The following is a 21,891-nucleotide window of genomic DNA, read 5'->3' on the forward strand; positions in this document are numbered from 1 at the left end:
ATTTACTCATCGTCTTATCGGTCTAAACCTGTGTGACTTTCTGTCTCCCGTGCAACACAATTTGTTTTTGTTTTTTTGACAGTACAAAAAAACAGCACTGATTTTGTATTGTATGGACAAAAACACAGTAAAACTTTTAAAATATAATTTTCTGTTCCATATTAAAAAAAGAAAGTTGTACCAGTTTGGAATGACAGAACTGTCATTGTTGAGTGAGTTATCCCTTAAGTTTCTGTTGGCTTTGTATTTAACTGAACAGACACAGTTAAATACACTATTTACACACACAAACCGTTAGCTGATTCTTTCAAATTCCAAAGTAACCTTAGCATAGTTAATCACTTATCGTGGTACATCCTATACTTCCTTCTCTGAGACCTTTGACCCTGGGCTTTCTGTACCTCCTCCCTGCACTGCACTGACTAAAGGGGTGCTTGTCTCCTCAGGTCTCTGCAGCCCAGGGCAAGACTGATGCTCTGCCAAAGACCAGCCAGGGCAAAGTGAGTCCCTCCCAATGACATCTCCCTGACTCAATATCACTCTCTCTCCTGCTCTTACTCCTGCTGCCTTTCCAAAGATCATCGGATCTTGTAGAAACTTGCTTATGCAACCCTAATTTGCAACCCTAAAAAATGTACACAGATTCACAAAGGCCTTAATATCAGACTATTTGTGTACTAAAATTAGGTTAGAGTGGTTTTCTGAATTATAAAGAAACTTGCAGGCACGTGTTTGTTGTATATAAACATGTCTACATAAATGTGTTAAAGAATGTTTTTAGAGCAATGCAGCCTGATCTGTGTATTGTATATCTTCTGTAGATTTAACACCACACAATTCTGTCTCTCAGGAGTTCACCTTCACCTACCAACCAGATAGATGTCATATAGTGTTTTCTGCACTAACCACATCCATCTAAAAATAGCATAACTGCATGTTGTACAGACTCAGCAATAGTATCAACACTCTATAGTGCAATTAATTTCTTACCTTATAATGGATTGTCATACTTGCACTCTTGCTTTTGCTTTTACGAAAAATGCTTTCCCACTGCACACACACACACACACACACACACACACACACACACACATATATATATATCACTTTTCTTGCAGCTTTCCACACAGGGGACTGTGGCTATTCTTGGTGAATTTAATAGATGAAATGAAAAACTGAACTATACATTACTTTTCAAAATATTCTTACACATAATAGATAAAAAATATTATATTATATTATATTATATTATATTATATTATATTATATTATATTATATTATATTATATTATATTATATTATATTATATTATATTATATTATATTATATTATATTAAATTAAATTATATTATATTATATTATATTATATTATATCAGTGGTTCTCAACCAGAGGGTTTCAGAAAACTTCCAAAAGGGGCATCAGGAAGATAAAAAATTTGTTAAATATATATATATTATATATATATATATTAATTGTATTTCTTAATCAGTAACTATTATCTTTTTTGAAAAACAAAGTTCTTGAAACTTCCGTAATCACAAAAGGAATTGTGGTTCATTAATTGATTTACCTGTATCAATATTAATATTGATAATAATGTATTGTAGTCATTATACAGAATATGAGCCTTTGAATATTGTATTAGACAATATTGCCTTTAAGTCAAAAGGTTGAGAACCTCTATAAGTGTCTTACGTAACATCTGTTATTGGCATATGGTTAAAAACTGTTTTCTTTGCATTTAAAATTGCTGTGTTTTCACTCCCAAGATCACCTACAGCCTCCTGCTGTTTCACAATGTCAGCTGTGGGTTTTGAGGAATTGTGCCTCTATACTGTATATCTGTTATCTATTATGTATGCAGTTCCATAGATATTGTTTAACAGTGCCTTGCATGTCAATAACTAAGTAGACTCTAGTGCTACTGGTGTTTCTTTGCTGCTCAAAGAATCATCATGGTCATGTTTTTGTTTTCAGCACAGCCTTAAAACTATGCAATATTGTATTTATCTCCAAATTACATTTACTTTTCCTGGATTGACCTGTCACTGCAGGTCAAATGAAACCGAGTTAGACTGCAGCCCCTCAAGTGTTTAAGCATTACCTGAGATTAATGCAATAAAGTGAGCTTTAGGCTGTGAAAACACACTCTTGAGTCAGAGCGTTCCTGGCCTGCTGTTACTCTGTCCAAACAAATATGTGAGTCACACAAATAAATCCTGCACCAAACAGCACAACAGACATTTGAATCTAACATGGCTGCCACATAAAATGTTCAAGAAACAACTTCTTCAAACACAACAGCAAAAATAACTGTTTGCTGCAAATAAATGAGTAGCTTCATCATTCAACACTACATGAAGATACATGATGATTCTTCAGTGGCATTGTGCTACTACTCTTTACTTTTAATTTACAGTATACATTGTTTAACACTCATAGCCTTCATAGCGTTTGTTTCTGTCTATTTTGCATGTGTCTACCTTTAACAGTGTTTCCCTTGTGGTGTGTTTAGGTTCAGATAGCCCACAAAAAGCTGGACTTCAGCCATGTCACCTCCCGATGTGGCTCCAAGGACAATATGAAGCATGTTCCTGGTGGAGGAAATGTAAGCGTACAGTGTCATATTGGCTCAACGGCTCTCTTATATAAAATGTTTAAAAGGGTTAGTCATAAATTACTCACCCTTTTGTTGTTCCAAACTCATTAGGCCTTCATTTATCTTTGGAACACAAATTCTGAACATTCTGAGTTAAGAGGTAGTAAGGACAGTGGTTCATCCTTTACTTTACGAAGCTACGAGTATACTTTTTGTGCGCAGAATAATCTTCGACGCAAGATTATGAGAGTACCACGACGCATGCGTGTGATGCTGCCGATGCTAGATTTCAACAGAAAGGAAGAATTGCAATTTTTACCAAACTTTACTTATTCAAACCAGAATATACAGACAAAAAAACGAAGAGAGATGGACATTCTACATGAGAACACTGGCTCCTTTGTCCGCAGCGTGCGTTGTGGTACTCTAATGAATTCTTATAGAAAACTGACATGGAAGAAAAGAAATTACTGAATAAAGTTATGATTTTTGTTTTCTATGTGCACAAAAAGTATTCTCGTAGCTTCTTAAAATGAATCACTGAAGTCACATGGACTATTTTAACTATGTCCTTACCTAGTTTTTGGGCCTACTACATGGTAGTTGCATTGCTGTCTATTGAGGGTCAGAAAGCTCTCAGATTTCATCAAAAATATCTAAATTTGTGTTCTGAAGGTAAAGGAAAGTCTTACAGGTTTAGAACGACATGAGGGTGAGTAATTAATGACAGAATCTTCATTTTTTGGTGAAGTAACCCTTTCATTATACGACACTTAGAACAGCAAGGAGTTACTTTTACAGAATGTGTCTTAAATGTTCTTTTCTCTTAGGAAATCCATTACCAGAAACAAATGCCACTTTAGTCTAACAGCTCTTTATTCCTGGTGTGCAGGTTCAGATTTTAAGTAAAAAGGTTGACTTGAGCAAAGTGACCTCTAAATGTGGATCCAAGGACAACATAAAGCACAAGCCAGGTAGGGGATGGGTCCATTTTAATATCCCCTATTACTGTAAATGCAGTGTGTGCTTGCAGTAAACAGCCATGTGAATGATGATTAATCTCTCTCAGGTGGTGGTGATGTGAAGATTGAATCCAATAAGGTTAACGTCAAGACCAAAGTGGGATCAATGGACAATGTAGGCCAAGAACCAGGAGGTGGCAATGGCAAGGTAGTAAATAGCTTAAGAAGATATTACATATTAGGAATGTGTCTCTATCATTATGGATATTACATTTTCCTGAAGGTCTTTCAGAAGCAAGCATGTGGTTTGTAAAATTCAGCCCCCTCAGCGCATGGAAATGGGCTTTTTTATTTTATATATCTATTTATGACATCTCACATGGCTGAGCACCAGTTTGTGTGTTTGTTATGGGATTGAGTATTATACTTTTTTTTAATTATATATATTTCCTAGTGGATGAATGTTTTGTGAGAGCGCTACATCAAACTGAAAAGTTGAGAAAAATGCATGTAAATATGCTACAAAGTTTGAAAACAAAAATTGTTTCAAATAAATCCTGTTCTTTTTCATTTTCTATTAATCAAAATGATGATTTCTGTATCATAGTTTCCACAAAAATAGTAGGTGTATGCTGTTTTTAACAAGAAATTTTTCTTGAGCACCAAATCAGCATGTTAGAATTATTTCTGAACTATCATGTGACACTGAAGACTTGAGCAATGGCTGCTAAAATAAATCAGCCATCAAAATATATTAGAATATATATTTTAAAAAATTATATTGTCAAAATATTTCACCATATTACCGTTTTACTATATTTTTTATAAAATAAATTCAGCCTTGGTGAACATACAGTAAGAGACTTTTTTCAAAAACATTTTTTTTAAACATACCAAACCCTAACTTTTGTATGATAATGTTCTTGTATAATAAATCTTATGTACTTGTACAGTTCAAAAAGGATAGAAAGTGTTTGTGTTAGTTTTGTTAACTCTTAACACAACTTTTTAAGAAATACAATACAACAATGTTTTTTGATTAACATATATTTTTTCCACACACACACACACACACACACATAAATGCATGTTTGTCACCTTTAACCATATTCTATAACTCCATGCTTTTGCATTGTGTTAACAGGCTGAGGGGGTTCAGCAGAAATCTGAGGGAAGCCCATCTCCCCCTGCTGTCTCTCCACCTGTCCAGGCAGGCAATGGGGCAAAGGAGAACGGTCTGAAAGAGATCTCTCCTGCTCCTGTACCTTCTTTGGGAGAGGGGCCCAGGGACTCCCAGGGCTTGGACAAGCGCATCCCTGGGACAAGTGAGTGCAAACTAGGCATAATCTGCACTTATGTGTGACTCCTTTAAAAGAGAAACCTGAAGAGATATAATATATTGTCTATATTAGCATTCAAGAACTTCAGAAAAAAAGAGTCAGAATTCAAATTGAATTGGCCACAGCCCACAGGAATCTGAACTGAAATTTGAATTGGAATGACAAGAAGAAGAATGTATAGAATTACAATTCAAAGAATATTAATAGTTAATGCAAATGTAATTTAGACTTCTTAAACCCTGGTTCACAAAAGTTAATTTATTTAATAGGACAAAATAACTGAATAAACTAAATTCAAATTTCAAACACATCTATTTACCATTCTGTCATTCTCTCTGACAATAAGGGCTATGAACTAAAACGATATTATGCTGTTTTTTTGTTGTTGTTTTTTTTACTTTCAAGCAAGGCTTTAAATTCTACATCCCATTTGCTATCCCATTTCAAATTCAAGAAATAAATACTGAACAAACCTGGTTTATATCGGAAACAGATAGTCTCACTCTTTTTTTAAATGTCGATTATTCTGAATGGAAATGTACAACACATGTTGTTTCCTAACAGCTTTTCCATTTGTTTGCCACCAGATTGAGTCCCACAAGCTGAACTTCCGCGAGAACGCATGTGCTCGCACGGACCACGGCGCCAAAATCATCTCCTGGTCCTCCCTGAGTGGCAGCCACCCCCACCCACATCGCAGCACCTCTCTCAGTGTTTCTCTGGGGTCCGCCATGTCCTCACTCTCAACCCAGCTTGTCCCATTCACTCAGCTATGAGATGGGTGCAAACCAGTACACTAGCAGGAGAAGGACTCTGATTTCAACACAGCCTGTCCCTATCTTCTCATTAGCTTCTTCTCTTGTTTACACTTTTCTTAGTTTTTTTCTTTGTTGGGAGAGCACCCATGAGATCATGTTTTGGGAAAGATCCAGGCTGTGGTTTAATTTACAGCACTTCTTTTCGAATGAAGGGTTTGGTTTGAGGCTAGATATGGGGTAAAGTCACCAGAGTGTTAGAGACAGAGTTATGGATGCTCCAGCTGCTTAGCTCTTAATGTCATCTTTGTTAAATCCATAGCATTTTGTCCATAACACCAGAGTTTCCTTCTAAACTTCTTACGAGCCTGTGCTATCCTTTAAACAGACCTAACTTTAGAGGTAACACCCTCTTTTCTGTCTCTATCTGGCAGTAGATGTTCTCCAATGGGAACCCCAGAACTCACTTGAGATGTAGCTTATTACATCATATTACAGCAGTTACGTTCCCTGTATTGTTAGTATTTGGGGCTGTCTTAAATCCCAGTCAAAAGGGACAAATCAGCCACCAGCCATCCATCTGCTCCCTTTGCTCGACTGACCCTGTCCACCTCACATGAATTATAAACCCTGTTCTCCCTCAGTATTTAAATGAGCACTTAATCATTTAAAACGTAAAGGTTGTTCAAACAATAGCATATTTACATCTTCAGTGAGTTTGCTGTGTTGTGTTTGCGTATATTCCTGTAACGATGAGCTGTATCATTATGTCTAACCATCTGATTACATTTTCCACTTTCCATTTCTCTCAAAGCATCTTGTGAACTAATAGGACACAAAAACACATGACACACATAAACTACAGCATGATACAGGAAGAGAAAAAGAAGTGGCACGCAAACTAAACAGACAGGATGGAAAGAAATATGGATGGATAAAGAAAGATTTCAGAAAGTTCAAATGGAAATGTGTTTACACTCCGTGTACAGGTCATTATTATTTGCAAAAAGGTCCAAATCATCCCCACTTTTAATTAAGTATTATATCTCCAAATCTATAAGGTAAACAACTTTTACACTGGACATTTGAACCAGCATGTGCAAGGGCCCATTACATTAACAGTAAATGTATTCTAACTAAGCATTGCAATACATTACATTTCCCTATTATTTATTCCGTGGCAATTGATAAATTGTTGTTTAGAAATTACTATTTAATCAAACAGTAGTAAATGCTATTTGTTTGTTTTTTACCAAGTGATATATTATTCACCATGTAGATGAATATCATAGTTTTAAACTCTCCAAACCTACTATTGTAGGGCTGCTTTTTTGAAACTCTTGACTAGTGAAACTGTTTAACAGTGAATTTGTGGGCACTTTATTGGCAGTAATATTATTCTAGATATATTTAGCTACACAATGCCTGCAGAAAAAAATAAAAATAAAAATAAAACATTTTGCCGTTGTTGGTTAAAAGTGATTGACTACATGGTGTGAAATATGTATTTTACATATCGCGATCTTTTCCCTGGTATTTTACTGTGACGTTATGGTAGATCATCGATGGGTGGTAATGTTGTAACATCAAAGAAAGTAATGTCGTAACATTGAAGAAAATCCCACGTAAACCTGAACAACAGAGACCAGGAAGTAATAAATTATGCAAAAATCCTAATTAGCTGATGAGCATTTAAAATGCACTTTATGGTGGACGTTTTATACTACAACGAGAGCGATAAGATTGAATGAGCACATTTTACTAAATATTATCCCCCTCAAAAACAATCCCAGTTAATCAAAAATGCTAAACCTGTACCTGTATCTCTGAGAGCAGTCTGTAAATAGAGTTTGTGCGAGTGTGAGCAAGTGTGTTTAGTGTAGAGCAGCTGCGCTAGGCCAAACGGTCCTGTTGTGATTAGTGTGTACTGTTCAGGGGCTATGCCAGTAAACTTCAGTGTTGTACTCTTGATAGTGATCCTAAACTTTCATGCCTTCAGACAGCTCTATTTTGTCATTTCCATAATGAATGAACAGTTCTCACATCCCCCACACGAGTCCACTCAACGCAGTTTTGTAAATACACGTTTCACACTTTACACCCCACAGGGGGAAAACACTTCTAGGTTGGGTTGTATAGAGAAGCAAAGTAAAGATTTTGCATCTATGAATATTTCTCCAGACAGTATTGTATTCTTTAAGACAGTCTGCCTTTTTTTAAAAAAGGGCTTGCAAACAAGAATGTTTTTAAACTGTATTGTATTCAAGGAAGCAAAGAATATATATTATGTGTGTAACTTTTTCTCTTTGTCATCACAGGTCACATACTAAATACAATGTAATCAATAGGAGGAGGAGTGTGATTGATTTTGCCTAAGGATGGAAAAACTCAAAGGACTCTGAGGATGTCCTTCTGTGTAAAAAAGGCACAGCATTCTGGTAATGACTTGAGTAGCCTGACACAGGATGCAGAAAGTGGGTCGAGAGTTTAGAGGTAATCAGTAACCACAGGAACAATGATTCCTCCCACAAACTGCACCTGACACATAGACCTTGAATGTTGTTTGAATATCCATGCTGCACATCTGAATTAGACTAACTGTAACTGGTAGACTAATCGGCATGCTTAAAACTAGATAGAGCACTGGAATTAGGCAGCAAAAGAGCCCCCTAGTGTGTCTGTTAGGACTCACAATGTGTGTACTACCCATAGAACACACCGAAAGAGCATGCTGACAACAATGGACTACAGACATCAGTCCTAAACTGGATTTAATGTCTCCCCCCGATTTAATATGTATTTTTTGGTATGAAAGAGGTCATTGTGATTAATTGTTAACTAGTGATGTGGATATTTAATCATGAATAAATAAAAAAGAAACAAACAAACAAAATGTGCTTTTTTCACAGCATTGCATGTCATCTGCAAGGATGCATACATTATTCAGCATTCCTGAAACAGGGACTCTTTTAGGAAAAAAATCATATTTGGGCTACTCTAGTCAGTAGTTTAGGGATAATGATGTTGTACTGCACAATAAAAATGGAAAAATTAGTAGAGGTACTACTGTAGTCCCTTAATTTAAAACTGGTATCTGACACCGTATGACTAGTGCTACATGAAGCTCCACAGCTTAGCAGTACGTTTATACGGAAATTTGCACTCTTTCACAATTCCAAAATTAATGGTTGTCGTCAGACTTTTAACATACCATAGTAGCACCATATAAAAGGCACTTTCAGTTTAATAGAACATTATGTCAAATATTTTTTTTTTTTTTTTTACTGGTAGATTAAAAGTAGCAAGTTTGAAATTCACTGGTAAGTGCTATTCCATGTGTCTCAGCCCTGAAGTGGACAATGTTAGCTCACCACAAAACAGATAAAATTGTCATGTCTTCTTCAGTGCATCCCTTTATGAAATGTATTAATTCATGAATGAAAGCGAGGACGAAACTTTTCTGTAAATCCTGATCTTTCCTCATTACTTCGGCTGTAACAGAAAGAGATACATTTGCAATATGATTCAAAACACCTTCACTTCATAAACTGCTGAGCTCCGCTGTCTCTGTGCTATAATTTCAGAGACTAGGTGTGAAGATGATGACTTTCATGTGAAGGCAGTCTTGTCGACAAACTTCAAGACTTTAGTTCACAGCAAAGTAAGGATACATTTTAAACATAAGATTTTTGGAGAGAGTGGATGGAAAGAAGTGGATTTCTAATGTGGATTTCCATGTCTTCCATCTATTATGATTTACTGAAATCTGTGTTAACACATTAATATAGAAATAGTTTTAACCTGGCTAGTTTATAATAAATACGAAGACAATAATTAATTTGAGAAAAAGCACTTTCATGTATATCCTTGAGTTTTAAAGCAATTGTTTTGATAGATGAACTGGTTTAACCTTAATTTATATAATTCAAAAATATAATAAATAATAGTCATTTAATGATTTATTTTGTATTTAAGATAAAACAGTTACACCCTCAACACTGCACATTTTCAGTGTCTCCTGAATTTTTTTTTTTTTTTTCACAAAGTAATGTTAAACATTTTTACACATAATAACTCAGTCACAGCACAGATTGAATGCAATTAAACTTTATTCTACTATATGGCTGAAAAGAGCCAAGTGGATAACTAATACAACAAATAGGAGACACGCAGAAGGTCCATTTGAGCTTTACTCTTCATCATGTCCCTTCTGTAGAAAAAAAAGAGAAAAGGGAGAGATTATCAGTTGTGGTAAAATATTTTAATTACATTATGTTCTCTAAAAATTTATTGTATATCAATGTGGCAAAAATCTACTTTAAATGAGCACTTGAGAAATGAGGGAATTATGACTTCATGTGACTTGATTGGTTTGAATCAGATGCAAAGAAAAATCAGTCTGCTTAATCACTGGCCTTAGAACCGACATCACGAGTTTTAGCACGTAGTTTGTTGACTTGTGACTCTGCAATGTCAGCTCTTTCTTCTGCTTCATCAAGTTCGTGCTGGATTTTCCGTAACTTGCTGATATGTGTGTTGGCTTGTTCCTCCTAAGAAGCAGGATTAGCAGTTCTGAGATTACAGTTTGAACTTAATAGTATGATTTATCAAAAACAGTGCGATATTTAGGCTAATACTTACAGCTTCCTCTGCAGCCCTCTTGTAAGATTTGACCTTTAGCTGAAGCTTATCAACAAGATCTTGCAGTCGAGCCAGATTCTTGCGGTCCTCCTCAGTCTTTTAAGACAAATTATAGCAAAGAGACTTGAGAATTTGTTGAATTAGAATGTCGTTGTCGTCACATTTTCTATTATTATATTTTTTTTTACCTGGTAGGTCAGTTCTTTAATACGTCTCTCATATTTGCGAATTCCTTTTACTGCCTCGCTACTCTTCTTCTGCTCAGATTCTACTTCATTCTCCAGCTCCCTCACCTGTTGACACAGTGTGCATGTGCTCACAGAGTGCCACTTGCAATAGTCAGAAAACATTGTTGGGATTTATGGTAGGTCACTCACCCGAGCTTCTAGTTTCTGGACTTGTTTCTTTCCTCCTTTCATAGCAATCTGTTCTGCTTCATCCAGGCGGTGCTGCAGGTCCTTAATGGTCTGCTCCATGTTCTTCTTCATGCGCTCCAGGTGAGCACTTGTGTCCTGCTCCTTCTTCAACTCCTCAGCCATCATGGCAGCATCAGTTATGGCCTTCTTGGCTTTTTCTTCAGCGTTCCTGCATTCATGCACTGCCTCTTCCACTTCTGTCTGAAGCTGGGATGTGTCAGTCTCAAGCTTCTTCTTCTGATTCAAGAGGCTTGTATTCTGGACAACGGAGACGTTTGCACTGGATTAAAAGCTGAATAAATGGATCTGTTCAGAAAGAAGAATAAGCAACCAGTCACATACCTGGGAGTGCAGTAGCTGCACTCTTTCACTGGTATCCAGCAGCTCTTGCTCTGCAAGCTTGCGGCCTCTCTCAGTTTGCTCAAGAGCTGCTCTCAGCTCCTCTAGTTCAGCCTGCAGAAGGTTGTTGCGTCTCTCTACAATCGCAGTGTTCTCCTTGAGATCGTCGTTTGTTCTCAGTGAGTCATCCAGCTGTAGCTGAGCATCCTAGAATATGAGTGCAAACTAATTAAAACAAACATTTCAACAACTCTCTACCCCTTCAAAAGCTCTCGCTCTTAGCCTCATTGTCTCACAGTATTGATTCAGAGTGCGTCTTACTTTCAGATGTGCTTGGACACTCTTGAGTTGTTTTTGAGCCTCTGCTGCTTGTCGATTTGCCTGACTAAGCTGGATCTCCATTTCATTTAGATCCCCTTCCATCTTCTTTTTTATTCTGAGGGCCTCGTTCCTGCTTCGTGTTTCGGACTCCAACGAACTTTGCAGCGTATCGACGGTTCTCTGCAAATTGCGTTTGCTCTGCTCCATCTCTTCATCCTTCTCGGCTAGTTTGCGCTCAATATCAGCCTTTGTTTGGTTGAATTCCAGCTGAGCTCGCAGAATTTTACCCTCCTCGTGCTCCAATGAGGCCTTTCAAAGAAGATTGTGATCTGTTACTTGGTTTGTAAGACCATTCACTTTTAATGCTTGTATTTAATATAATAATCGAAAAATATTGTTTTACACATAATTGCATGAGATTCTGACGTCTACATATGAAGGAATAAAGCTGTATCTGAAAACTTACTTCTGCCTCTTCCAAAGCAGACTGAATCTCACTTTTTTCCTGTTCCAGCTGTTTTCTAATTTTCTCCAGTTCATGAATGCTCTTTCCTCCCTCACCAAGTTGCTCAGTGAGATCAGAAATCTCCTCTGGATGAAAAGAATATTGCATTTTAACATATTGCCTTATGTTCTCCAGCCTTAGTGATAATGTCTCCGTACAGTGCTATCAATAAATTCTTCCACCACCAAGTCTTTTCAACATTTACTTTTATTTATTCAAATTATATGTTTTTTAAATCATTTGCAAAGTTACCTTGGAGATTTTTATTTTCTCTCTTCATGGTCTCCAGGTGATCCAAAGATTCTTCATAGGAATTCTTCAGCTTGAAGAGTTCAGTACTCAGACATCTGGCTTCCTTTTGAGAGCTCTCTAGCTCAACCTGCGACTCTTCGTACTTCTGCTTCCACTCAGCCAGGACCTAAAAGCATTTTTTTCCCATGTAAATAGATTATAGAATAGCTGGTAATTAAACTTAATTTTTAAGATCAATCCAAAATCAAAGAACCATGTTTGGTTACTTTATCAAAGTTTCTTTGTTTCTTGTCCAAGGCTGCTGCAGCTGCATTAGACCTCTCCAGGTCCATCATAAGATCTTCAATCTCATTTTGGAGTCTGTGTTTAGTCTTTTCAAGCGATGAGCATTTCGCATTTACTGCTTCAACAGCTTCTTCAGCCTCCTGCAAACGCTGAGCCAGTTTCTTCCTGTTTTAGAAAACAGAACAATATTGAGGAAGATCATTTCGTTTGCACACCCTAAAAGAAATAGATAGACATTTTATTATATTTTTACCTTACGTTTGGGGAAGCTTGGCCAACTAACAGAAAAACTTTTTGTTCGTCTTACATTTTAAAAGAAACATAACACAAACAAAAAGCTTATCTGTCAGTAGAGAAGTTAAACCTATATGAAAAAAATATATGAAATTCTATAGAGAAACATATCTTACTTGGCTTCCTCCAGTTCCTCAGTTCTCTGGATGGCATCAGTTTCATACTTGGTTCTCCACTGAGCCACCTCAGAATTAGCTTTGGACATGCCTCGCTGTAGCTCTGCTTTGGCCTCCTGATCCTCCTCATACTGCTCTCGGAGCAGATCTGTGTCATGACGAGCTGACTGTACAGCATGGGCTAGAGCATTCTTCGCCTGGAGGAGGACACATTGTTATTTAGCAGATCAACAAAAAGAATGCAATTAAAACTAATATTAATCAGACAATGTTTCATACAATCACACCTTAGTTTCCTCCTCCAATTGCCTTTTAAGATCTTCAGTTTGCTGAGTATAAGACATCTTGCTTCTAGTTAGCTGGGAGACAAGAGAGTCCTTCTCCTCCAGCTGTCTTGAAAGTTCACCTGGGTATGTCATCATGCATTTTATTATTGTTGGTGTTTTGTCACTCATAATGATTGAAAAAAGTTATTTGACAGCCTTACCATTTTCAGATTGTAGTTTAGATTTTTGCATTGTGAAGTCATTGATACAACGCTGGCCCTCCTCATATTTTGTTCTGTATTCATTCATTTGATCTTCCAAAGACCTGCAGGTCTTCTCAAGATTTGCCTGAGCAAAGTAAATAATTTGGCTAGAAAATTACTTCCCAGCAAGTAAACAACTCCAAATTTTAATTTCTGACTACTTGTATTAACAATACCTTCGTCTTAACAACATGTTCCATGTTTGAGACCACATCATCCAGCTCCAGCCTGAGTTCACTTTTCTCCTTTTCCAGTTTTTGCTTGACTCTTTGAAGATTGTCTATCTGCTCTCCCAAGTCTGCCACGCTGTCGGCTTGTTTCTTCCTCAGTGCGGCGGCAGTGGCCTCATGTTGTAGAGTGGCCTCTTCAAGGTCTCTCCGAAGTTTCTGAAACTCAGTTTCCCGTTTCTTGTTCATCTCAATCTGAGCAGCCGTAGCTCCTCCAGCCTCCTCCAGTCTCTCACTGATCTCCTCCAGCTCTCTGGCTAAATCTGCTCTTTGTTTCTCCACCTTGGCTCTGGCAGCTCTTTCTGCCTCAAGCTCCTCCTCCAGCTCCTCAATACGTGCCTATTATCATAAATATGTTGGAGTTATCTCTCATGTCTCTTTTGATTTTTCCCATGTCAGTATGCTCTTTGTGTGTGTGTGTGTGTGTGTGTTACCTGAAGTTCCTTCAGTTTTTTCTGTAGCTGAATACAAATAGTTTGTTCATCCTCGATTTTCCCATTGAGCTGACTGATCTCAAAATCTTTCCTATGATTAAAAAAAAGATACACAGATAGACAGAGATATATTAGAACATACAGATTGGACTGTAAAAGAACGGAAGAATTTGATTTACTTTTTCAGACGCTCCTCTAACTGCTGTTTGTCATTCTCCAGGTCCATTAAGCTCTCCTGGGTTAACTTCAAGTCTCCTTCTAGTTTCCTCTTGGCTCTTTCTAGATCCATACGGATCTTTTTTTCTTGCTCAAGAGATCCTTCCAACTGTTACAAATAATTCAACATGTCAGTTGGTTGCATGGTCATTTGCTTGTATAAGAATACATGTGTTGTAAAATGTAAAACTCACATCATCCACTTGCTGCTCTAGCTTTGCTTTTGCTTTGGTGAGGGTGTTGACTTTGTCCTCCTCACTTTGCAGGTCATCCAGTGTCTGCTGATGAGCTTCTTGCAAGGCCTTTTTCTCCTTAGTAAGCTTCGCAATGATGTCGTCCAAAGCTGCCATTTCCTCTGTCAGGTTCTTCACCTGCAAAAGAACATTAAGTTCTGAGTGTTTGTACAATATAACTGTGCGTGCGTGCGTGCGTATGTAGAAAAACATCCCAGACCTTGTTCTCAGTGGCATGCTTCTCTTTCTCCACTTTAGCCAGAGTCAGCTCCAGATCATCAATATCTTTCTTCAGCTCTGAGCACTCATCCTCCAGCTTCCTCTTCTTAGCTGTCAGCTCTGCGTTCATCTCCTCCTCATCCTCAAGTCGCTCTGTGAGCTCTTTGGCTTTTGCCTCAAGCTGGATCTTGTTTTTGATGAGCTGGTCGCATCGCTCTTCTGCATCACAGAGATTGTCTTGCTCCTGTTTTGGAATGATGTTAAAACTATTCAGTCATTTCTATACTGTAGAAACACATTTACTTCTGCATTTCAAAGGCACAAAATATTAACTGACCGCTTGGACCTGAAGTTGTAGGTCATTCTTCTCTTGGAGAAGAGATACCATTTTTTCTTCCAGTTCTTTCCTTCGGGCTTCAGATTTAGCATAAGCCTCTTTAAGCTTGGCAAATTCATCTTTCATATTTGCCATCTCTTTTTCCGCTTCTGCTGACTTTAGTAGAGGTTTGATCTTGAAATATAGCTTCATCCAGGGCCAATTCTTCACCCCCATGAAGGCACGGACATTCCACTGGATAACCAGTAGGGCATCCCTGTGAGGACATTCCATTTTTATGTCAGAAAACATAACATATTTATATATATATATATATATATATATATATATATATATATATATACAGTATATATAGATTTGTTTTGCTGTGATTTGTGCGTAATATAAAGAATTCTTGCCTTCTGTCAACTATCTTCTGGAACTCAATCCTTGCTAGAAGGCCTCTGGATCTAGCTTGAATACCAGTAATAATTAGAGACAGTCTGTCATCTCTCATTTCTTCCAGCTGACCCAGTAAACCAGCCTTGAAGAACACCTAAGCAGATTTCATTATAGAAACATGCATTTTACCTACAGTATTACATGACCACTGTCATCCTTGTTCCTGAGATTTTACCTTTGTGTGTCCAAATTTATATTGATTGTGATCAATATCCAGTGAACTCAGGAGTTTCTCAGCTCCTTTCCTGCTATCTATGAATTGACCTTCAGGTATGGCTGCAGGGTTTAGGATTCGGTACCTGTAAATAAGTATAGAACACCTCTAATAATGGAAACCATATGAATTTAGAGTTTAAATGACACAGAAAAATAAGAACCTCTGTTTGAAATCTCCATATAGGATTCTATTGGGAAAGCCCTTCCTGCAAATCCTGATGCCCTCCAGTACACCGTTACAGCGTAGCTGGTGCATGACCAAAGGATTCTCCATTGCACCAGGAGTCTTTGTCTCATTAGGTATGATGCAGCGCACAAAATGAGGGTGAGTTGATCTTAGGTTTGTCATTAACTTATTCAAGTTTTCCTGTAGGGAAAATGTACACAGAATTTAAGCTATTCAGTGATATTAAGGAGTACTTTCAATTACCTAAAAAACTACTGATTTAGATCCCTAGAAACAGCTTCATAAAATTAGAATACATTATTTATTTTTATCTTGTCATTTTTTGTATGAGCATTTGAGTCTGAAATTCAATTACCCTGTGAAGCGCAGACACAGTTTGGAACGAGGAGCCCTTCTTCTTACTTCCACCTCCTTTACCTCCCTTACTATTCTCTTGACCTGGTCAAAACAAGGTACAGTAATTAATGTAAATCAGTAGTATTTAAAACACTCATAGGTGCATATGAGATTCTATTGTGCATACATAATTATTACATACATACCAGACTCTGCCCCAGCATAATTAGCAAAGAGCATTGACAGCAGCTTTATTGTGGACTTTTGAAAGAGTCCAACCACAGTCTCATTCAGTGGGTCTTTGTTCTTCACCAGCCAGTTGTTGATATTATAGTCAACTGTACCAGCATAGTGAATCAGAGAAAAATGAGACTCTGGCTTCCCTTTGATTGCTCTGGGTTTCTGGAAGTTGTTTGATTTCCCAAGGTGGTTGTCATAAAGCTTGGCTTTAAAGGTTGCATCACTGGCTTTGGGAAACATACACTCCTCTTCAAGGATGGACATGATGCCCATAGGCTGAATTAAGGAGTTGATAAGATTGAGTTACTGAAATGGCAGATAGCCTTGTTAAACAGTTAGAGCACCATTAATGTATGACGACTTTATCGTTAGCACTACTTACTTTCTCAATGAGATCAATGCAGGCCTGTAAGTCCATGCCAAAGTCAATGAACTCCCATTCAATCCCTTCTTTCTTGTACTCTTCTTGTTCCAGCACAAACATGTGATGGTTGAAAAACTGTTGCAGTTTCTCATTGGTAAAGTTGATGCAGAGTTGCTCAAAGGTGTTGAACTGTAGTTATTACGTTTATTGAAAGGAATTGAAAGTATAAGTTAGACAATAATATGACTTTTAAACTTAACAACATGAGGATTTATCCATGAAGACTTACATCAAAAATCTCAAAACCAGCAATATCCAGTACTCCAATGAAATATTGACGAGGTTGTCTAGTGTCCAGAGACTGATTGATTCTTACAACCATCCAAAGGAACATTTTTTCATACACTGACTTGGCCAGTGCACCAATAGCGTAGTACACCTGAGCACAAAGAAGCATTTGTATGGTTTTCTGTTATATTGATAAGTGGGCATTATTTCATTACTGACCCTCCAACTCACCTGCTGGACATTTTGCCCTTTGGTGACCCACTCATTTCCTACTTTCACTCTTGGATGGCATAAACCTTTGATTAGGTCAGCAGAGTTGAGGCCCATCAGATACGCAACTTTGTCTGCAACTGTCAAGTTATTACAATTTTAATAAGATACATTTGAATTTAGTTTGCTACTTTCTAAATATAATCTACATACCTTCAGTCCCATCGGCTTCTGCTTGCTCCTCCCTCTGCTTTTGTTTGAACTTCATATTGCCATAATGCATAATGGCTCCAGTCAGTTTGTAGATGCCATTTTTCTCCTCCTGAGTAAAGCCTAGCACATCAAATGCTTCCTAAAATTTACAGAATTGAAGGTGTCAAATGAGAGCTTCACAATAACAGAAAAATATATATATGTAAATCAATTCATTCTTACATCAGTAGCAAGTAGTTCTTCACTATCATTAATTGAGGCTACAGTTGTTTCTCCTTGAGAGATGTAAGCGTAGTCATAGGGGTTATTGGTGATGAGCAGCATCTCTATTTTAAGAAAGAAAAAGAACCGTCGGTTTGTAGTGGTAAAACTGTAAAAGGCCTTTAATTAGGGATATATACTGTGTCATACCTAGCAGCTCAGGTTTCTTCTGAGAAAGGATTTGGTAGAAAATGTGATAGTCCCTTTCAGCTTTAAGCTGGAACGTCACCCTTGACTTCTCCAGAAGATCTGATATTTATTTAAAAAAATGTAAATGTTAGTCTTTGACCTCAAGTGCTTTTGTAACACCGAAACAATGGAATGACGTCTTACATGTCTCAATGTCAGCAGAGGCCAGCTTGCCACTGGCAGCAAAATGAATTCGGATAAATTTTCCCTAAAAGAATTGAAAATTATAATATTATGAAATTAAACACAAGACTTAGATAACAAAAGATAACAGAAGTATTATTAATAATTACATAAGCTGAAATTACTGAAACACAATCAGTATGTCTTATTAGAACCTATTGCCTAAAATGTGTTGAGACCCACTCAGTATTTGTTTTCAAATAACTTTAAACTGCATTAACATTTGATATTATCTGATTTCCCCCTGATTATAATGTTTTATATCATAATTATATCAATAGTATAGATATACTATCACATTTATATTGGCTTAGCATGCAGTCTTCCATCTGTCAACCCTATGTTCTCTTTATATCATTTTGGTTTATCAAGGGGGTATTTTCACACTATATCTGTGATATCGTTATGACATGCATGCTGTACATTAGCCGAAATCTAAACTGGACAACTATTTACACGTTCATTAAAAGTTTTAATAAATGTTCAATGCTGAAGCTTACAAATCTTGAGGAGTTGTCATTTCTGATGGTCTTTGCATTACCAAAAGCTTCCAAAGCAGGATTAGCCTGGATGATTTGATCCTCCAGGGTTCCCTGTAATGAAACAGCAAATGTTTAGTCACCTTTTCAATCAGTTTATTTTCAATTAATGTAGCAACAGATGACAGTTATGAAAATGACACTTACCTTTTTTTCTGACCCGTCTTTCTTTGCTGAGCCTCCAGCTGCAATGCTTGCAAAATACTGAATGACTCTCTTTGTGTTTACAGTCTTTCCTGCACCAGATTCTCCGCTACAGTAACATAGAACATAACAATAAATTGTGTAAATCTTTAACATGACAAGAAATATTTAATTAACTAAGGAAAGAGATTAAATGTTAAACAATTTTACTTACGTGATCAGAATTGACTGGTTTTCCCTGTCTGAAATGGAGAAGACTATAATGTTACTAATTTCTTATAACTATCGATCTTTACGAGGATAATGATCATCCAGAGATTAATGTAGAATTCAAAAACCTTCACAAAAGTCGACACTTTTTTGGTTCACCTTGGTTTTGTCCATACCTGTCAGCATGTACTGGTAGGCATTATCAGAGATGGAAAAGATGTGGGGAGGAGCTTCACTCCTCTTCTTTCCTCTATAGGCTACAACCACCTCCTGATTGTACACTGGCAGCCACTTGTAAGGGTTGACAGTGACACAGAAAAGCCCCGAGTAGGTCTGTGGGGAAGGGACAAGTAAAGTTCAGTAATTGAAACTAAATGGGATTTATTTTCAAGTGACACTGAACTGGTCTGCTCTCACATAGATCATCCATGCTGCATAGCGCTCTTTGAGGTTGAACAGCACGGCTGGCTCATGAAGGAAGGTGAACATTGCCATGTCTTCAATTTTATCAAACTTTGGTGGGTTCTGGGGATGAATGTCAGCTTCCTTTACAGTGACAGTCTGTAAGAAGCAGAAAAATTTGAATTAGAACCATTATAATAATACTTTCATGCAAAAGTGGCATTAAATTTGCTATTGTGTGCCGATTGTATTGTAACATTGCTCTAAAATCAAATCATCTCGAAGCTAACATTTTCATTTAGTCCTTTATTTATTTTATTGTCAATCATTTTCAAAATTATTACAAATTGTTGCTCATGTTTTCAGCAACCACTTGTACCACTAAAATAAACCAATATATATATAAACCAATATAAAATGTGAAATATCTCTGTCACTTAAAATGTTGCCCTTAAAAATAGCTTACTTTCAAAATTCTCCTTCAGATCATGTTTATTCAATTAGTTGAGCCTACCTTTCTTTTCTCATTCACTACAGTGACTTTGTCACCTTCGCGGCTGACGATTGAAGCTTTCACATACTCTTCATCTGGATCAGGCACAAAACATTCCTTTTTCATATCAAATGGACGAGTTTGTGCTTCCAAACGCTCTCGTTCTGACTTCCGCAGGTAAGAAGCCGCTGCTCCAAACTCTGCCATATGAGCATCCGCCATGATTCCCTTGTCTGGACATGATAAGGGAGGTTAAGTCCATGTTTTTACAATTTTGCTGTGATCAAGCAGTTGCATTTATGATAGTTGAACATTGCCTTGCAGCGATCATAAAAACCAGCTTTTAAATAAATCTAGAAAAGGTTCTTAAACATAGAAAATATGCATGACTCTTACCTGATGTGCAACAGGTGTGGCGGCTGAAGAAGAACCTGTCCATGTAAATAGTTTCATTGTTACTCCTTAATGTTTTAAACTTAGTGTTACATCACTAAACAATGCATTACTTAAAAGATGCAGTCAGAAGAAAGCAGCAATAAGAAGTAAAACAGATTAATCATGAATAAAATTTTAGAACAGATTTGTATAATTTTGTATTAAATGGAACTATTCAGTTATGGTTCAAATCTTACCCTCAGATAAAACCTCTGACTTGTCTGTAGACCAACCATGGGATCTCTTTATAAAGGAAGTCACCCTCCCAAATTTGGCAAAGGCATGCCACAAGGCAGGAATGCTATCGCGTCTGAGCACTAGTTAGGGTGCAGCGAGGGTAGTTGGGTATTAGGGAGAAACAAGAACCTGCTAGTTGAGTTAAGTCTTATCTTCGTTATATTTGTTAGTGCTCCATATTAGGATTTCATTGATAGCAGAGCACTAATTTAGGTCAGCTAGAAAAGTTAAGTGGTGTGCACTTGAATGAAATGTGAATGATTAAAGCCAGACGAAATTGTACGTTGAAGAATATTTGAGGTGAATATCACTCCAAAAGGTGGAACAAAGAAGCAAGATATTTATAGAAAATTCCGTTTGTGTGTTCTTGTGGTTAGCCATCACTGCATTACTTTAGTGCCACATGAGGGTTTAACAGGCAACAAAGGGATTCAAATGCTGGATGTCTTAACAAACTTTAGATGGAATTCTATATTTGTCATCCAACATTGTTTAGAATACTCAGGAGAAGGTATCAGATTTCAGTTAAGGGATACATTTGAACTGCATGCCATGTGGGCTCTCAATTACCCAGAGAGCTTAAGGGGGGTTAATATGTGACATTGTGTTTTTCGTCAATCTTTGCAGATGCAAACAACAATGTCAGATGCCCTCTGAGTCTGCATCTATATTAAGCATCTTAGTCTGCGAGATTATCCAGGCAACAAGTGTCGAACAGCACACACAGTGGTCTTTCACAGATGTCATATCTCAAATTCAGTAAAAAAAAAAAATATATCATTCATTGTCAGCAAGTGTCTCCCACAACAACCAATGCTGTTGACAACCCATTGTTTCTTTAAGACAAAGATAACCCTGTTAAATTCCTGCAAAGTGGATCTCACTGACTAAGGAGTGAAACCGCATCATACTGTGAGCCTTTGGACCTTACTTTATGTCTCTGCCTGGGATCAACTTATAGCCCATCACCTAGCCATTATAGGCGTCTTTCCTCATAAATAAAACCAAGTGACAGGTCTACACAGAGACCCAGCAATATTTTATAGTATGCTAAAATTCTTGTAATGGTATAGAGTCCTGCACTCATGTTAATTCTTTGTTTGAGGTTACACATGTTGGTATGTCCATGCCGATGTCCTTGGAATTTGTTGTAACTGGGAGTGATGAAAGGGGCACTAATCCATAGGCCTCATGGGTAGACATTCTGTTCATATAGGACAAATAAATGCAGACGGAAACACAGAAATTGTGTTTAAAGGCAAGTACAAAAGGACATAGTTA

At 37.2% G+C, this 21,891-nt stretch overlaps 2 protein-coding genes across 6 annotated transcripts in view; one reads left to right on the forward strand and one right to left on the reverse strand.

Moving 5' to 3' along the window:
- The window catches only part of map4l (microtubule associated protein 4 like), a 38,321-nt gene extending 29,770 nt beyond the window's left edge, over positions 1 to 8,551 (forward strand). For all 5 annotated transcript variants that reach the window (XM_052548751.1, XM_052548753.1, XM_052548752.1 and 2 more), the window contains 6 exons: positions 447 to 500; positions 2,518 to 2,610; positions 3,494 to 3,575; positions 3,671 to 3,771; positions 4,708 to 4,888; positions 5,491 to 8,551. In XM_052548751.1, the coding sequence (XP_052404711.1) occupies positions 447 to 500; positions 2,518 to 2,610; positions 3,494 to 3,575; positions 3,671 to 3,771; positions 4,708 to 4,888; positions 5,491 to 5,495 (516 nt within the window). In that variant the 3' untranslated portion in view covers positions 5,496 to 8,551. The remainder of the gene's footprint in view (positions 1 to 446; positions 501 to 2,517; positions 2,611 to 3,493; positions 3,576 to 3,670; positions 3,772 to 4,707; positions 4,889 to 5,490) is intronic.
- Positions 8,552 to 9,749: 1,198 nt separating this feature from the next.
- On the reverse strand, positions 9,750 to 20,160 carry myh7 (myosin heavy chain 7). Its single transcript, XM_052548036.1, has 37 exons — positions 19,960 to 20,160; positions 19,461 to 19,604; positions 19,220 to 19,376; positions 19,048 to 19,075; positions 18,837 to 18,942; positions 18,651 to 18,743; positions 18,112 to 18,175; positions 17,929 to 18,027; positions 17,740 to 17,843; positions 17,518 to 17,656; positions 17,326 to 17,444; positions 17,096 to 17,245; positions 16,825 to 16,995; positions 16,409 to 16,718; positions 16,222 to 16,304; positions 15,841 to 16,046; positions 15,639 to 15,762; positions 15,421 to 15,557; positions 15,023 to 15,278; positions 14,687 to 14,929; positions 14,428 to 14,604; positions 14,197 to 14,342; positions 14,018 to 14,108; positions 13,533 to 13,922; positions 13,315 to 13,441; positions 13,115 to 13,233; positions 12,828 to 13,024; positions 12,399 to 12,582; positions 12,133 to 12,298; positions 11,842 to 11,966; positions 11,376 to 11,684; positions 11,058 to 11,261; positions 10,677 to 10,973; positions 10,488 to 10,592; positions 10,300 to 10,395; positions 10,074 to 10,208; positions 9,750 to 9,868 (listed from the first exon to the last, which is right to left on the reverse strand). Exons 1-37 carry the CDS (start codon positions 20,158 to 20,160, stop codon positions 9,848 to 9,850), a joined length of 5,823 nt encoding a protein of 1,940 aa, XP_052403996.1. The 3' UTR covers positions 9,750 to 9,847.
- Between the last annotated feature and the right edge of the window lie 1,731 nt (positions 20,161 to 21,891).

Source organism: Carassius gibelio, chromosome B2 (genome assembly GCF_023724105.1).
Source record: "Carassius gibelio isolate Cgi1373 ecotype wild population from Czech Republic chromosome B2, carGib1.2-hapl.c, whole genome shotgun sequence".
Taxonomy (NCBI): Eukaryota; Metazoa; Chordata; class Actinopteri; order Cypriniformes; family Cyprinidae; genus Carassius; species Carassius gibelio.